The sequence below is a fragment of the Humulus lupulus genome, chromosome 9 (assembly GCF_963169125.1).
Source record: "Humulus lupulus chromosome 9, drHumLupu1.1, whole genome shotgun sequence".
Taxonomy (NCBI): domain Eukaryota; kingdom Viridiplantae; phylum Streptophyta; class Magnoliopsida; order Rosales; family Cannabaceae; genus Humulus; species Humulus lupulus.
Window position 1 is genome coordinate 100,393,078 of NC_084801.1, and position 3,132 is coordinate 100,396,209.

At 37.3% G+C, this 3,132-nt stretch overlaps 1 protein-coding gene across 1 annotated transcript; it reads left to right on the forward strand.

The window, feature by feature from the left end:
- The first annotated feature begins 2,322 nt into the window (after positions 1 to 2,322).
- Positions 2,323 to 2,790, forward strand: LOC133799889 (uncharacterized). The gene has a single exon (XM_062237877.1). It carries the CDS (start codon positions 2,323 to 2,325, stop codon positions 2,788 to 2,790), a length of 468 nt encoding a protein of 155 aa, XP_062093861.1.
- The last annotated feature ends 342 nt before the right edge of the window (positions 2,791 to 3,132 follow it).

Genomic DNA, 3,132 nt, shown 5'->3' on the forward strand with positions numbered 1-3,132 from the left:
TTTTTCAAATCTAGACAAATGATCTACAACTAGATTTTCTGTCCCCTTTTTGTCACGAATTTTTTATATCAAACTCTTGCAATAATAGGACCCATCGAGTCAAGTGGGGTTTGGCATCCTTCTTGGTCATAAGGTACTTAATAATGGAATGGTTTGTGTAGACAATCTTATTACCAATTAAATATGGCCTGAACTTATCGAACATAGATACAATTGCAACTAATTCCTACTCAGTAGTTTCATAATTTAATTGAGCATCATTCAAGGTTTGACTAGCATAATAAATCGTTCGGAATACCTTGTCAACTCGCTGTCCCAGAACCACTCCTAATGCATAATCGCTCGCATCGCACATCAATTCAAAAGAAAATTCCCAATTCGATGGTACCACGATCGGTGCAGTGATCAATTTCTCTTTCAAAGTATTAAAGGCACGTCGACAATCATCATCAAAAATAAGTTGTACTCCATTCATTAATAAAGCAGACATGGGTTTAGAAATCTTTGAGAAATCTTTAATAAACCTCCTATAAAATCCAGCATGTCCAAGAAAACTTCGAACATTCTTTACTGAAATTGGAGGAGGCAAGTTCTCAATAGTTGATATCTTTGCACGATCTACCTCTATGCCTTTGCTTGAAATCTTATGGCCAAAAACAATTCCTTCACTCACCATGGCGTGACATTTTTCCCAATTCAAGAGAAAATTAGATTCTTCGCATCTTCTTAACACATTCTCCAAATTTTGTAAACACATGTCAAATGAGGAGCCAAAGACTGAGAAATCATCCATAAATATTTCAATGCTCTTTTCCACCATATCAGAAAATATTGACATCATGCATCGTTGAAAACTAGCAGGAGCATTGCATAATCCAAATGGCATTCTATGAAAAGAAAACATAGCATAAGGACAAGTGAGTCATTTTATCTTGGCCTTCGGGAGCAATAGGTATTTTATGATAACAGGAATACCCATTAAGGAAGCAATAGAAATGATGTCCTGACAGGCAATGGAAAGTTGTATTTCCTTGTTGCGTTGTTTAATTTCCAGTAATCAATACAAATTCTCCACCCCGTCGCTGTACGAGTTGGAATTAACTCATTGTTTTCATTTTTGACTACCCGTCATTCCACCCTTTTTTAGAATCACTTGTACCGGGCTTACCCAAGAACTATCCAAGATTGGATAAATAACACCAGCATCCAACCACTTCAAAATTTATTTCCAAAACACCTCTTTAAACCTTTCCCAAGCATCGTATACTGATTCCCCCTTAAATTGATATAAATTATTTATTTCACCTATAACCCGGGCTGCTTTAGCAGGAGGAAAATACTTAGCGAGGACTTTTTGGGTAAGGTCCTCCCATGTGAAAATGGAGTTGGCTTGCAGGGAAATCAACCAACTTTTAGCTCTGTCTCTAAAAGAAAATGGAAATAGCCTCAAACGGATTGCATCGTTACTTACTCCATTCATTTTGAAAGTAGCACATAGCTCCAAAAAGTTTGTAATATGGAGGTTCAGATCCTCATTAGGTACCCCCCCCAAATTGAACGCAATTGTGAACCATTTGTATGATTGAAGGCTTGATCTCGAAATTATTTGCCTCTATAGTAGGTGTGAATACTAGAGTGTATCCCTGTAACAGCAGGGAGTACATAGTCCTTTAGAGGTGGGTCTGCCTCAACTGTAGCATTACCCTCATTACCCTGATTTAGATTGTTGTTGGGAACATTATTAACATTTTGTTCCATTCTTTCTAGTCTTTTTTGTTTTCTCTTTCTTTTGTAGTTCTTCTTAATCTCAAGATCAACAGGCACTAGCATATTTGAATCGTGACGTCGCATAAACTAAACCACTTGAAATTGAGAAATTTAAAACCAACTTAAATTAGAAAACGTTAGAATAAAACCAAAGTAAAATGAAAAACAATTAATTTTAATATTTGTTATTAGTCCCCAACAACGACGCCGAAAACTTGATAAGTTAAAATATGCATGCAAGTATACGTGGTCGTGTCAAGTAATAAATTCCGTAAGAACATATATCGTCCCATAGAGGAGACATAGGCAATTCCAGGAGGAGCATGGAGACACAAGCTGCGACCTCTAGCACCGTGACCCTCTTGACCAAGTCCCGGCCTAAAACTCTTAGCAGGTTAGGCATACCGTCCCCAAACTAGTAGGCAAGCTGAGTCGTCCAATACAGAGATAAAATGTGTCCTTGAGAAAGTGGTGAATCCCATCCACAAGGATTGATCCAAGAGGTTAAATGATGCATTGTGGGCCTATAGAACAGCTTTCAAGAGACCGTTGGGGATGTCACCATATCCTTTGGTGTTTGGAAAAGCTTGCCATTTACTGGTGGAACTTGAGCACCGTGCTTATTGGGCTATTCAAACACTCAACATGGATATGCAACTTGCAGGAGAAAAAAGACTATTGCAGCTGAATGAATTAGAAGAGATGTGCTTATTCTCTTATGAAAATGCCAAACTTCACAAGGAGAAGACAAAAAGATGGCACGACAGGCATATTCAACCAAGAGTGTTTGAAGAGGGCCAGAGAGTTTTGCTCTTTAACTCGCGTTTGAAGCTATTTCCAGGCAAGCTCAAGTCAAGATGGTCGGGTCTATTCTTGGTGGTTAAGGAGTATCCCTATGGAGCAGTGGAATTGCGTGAAGAAGGCTCCAAAAGAGAATTCAAGGTTAATGGCCAAAGACTCAAGCAATATTGGGGTGGAAAGGTTGAGCGAAACAAGTGCTCAATCTCATTGGAGGATCCATGAAGAAGATGTAACAACTGGGGTTGTTGTGGTGTTTGGAGATTTAATTGTAAAGTAACCCAAACTATATATATATATAGAAAAAAGAGAAAAGAAAAAATAAATAAATAAAAAAAGAATTAAAGAAATATATATATATACATAGTAAATCTCTCTTTTTAGATTTTGGTTTTTGATGGTTTAATGTGCTTATGGTTGCAGAGGAAAATGGAATCAAATGGGTCGCAAAGTTAGACATTTTTGTTGTAGCAATGTCAATATAATTCTACAACATCAATTTTGAGCAAGCTCTCTAACTGAGTTTTGTTGCAGCAAAGTTCAAATAATGCTACAACATCAATTTTA

Bases quoted from the DNA above. Each gene is read 5' to 3' on its own strand.
- LOC133799889 (XM_062237877.1), top strand. From the start codon at position 2,323: ATGTCACCATATCCTTTGGTGTTTGGAAAAGCTTGCCATTTACTGGTG.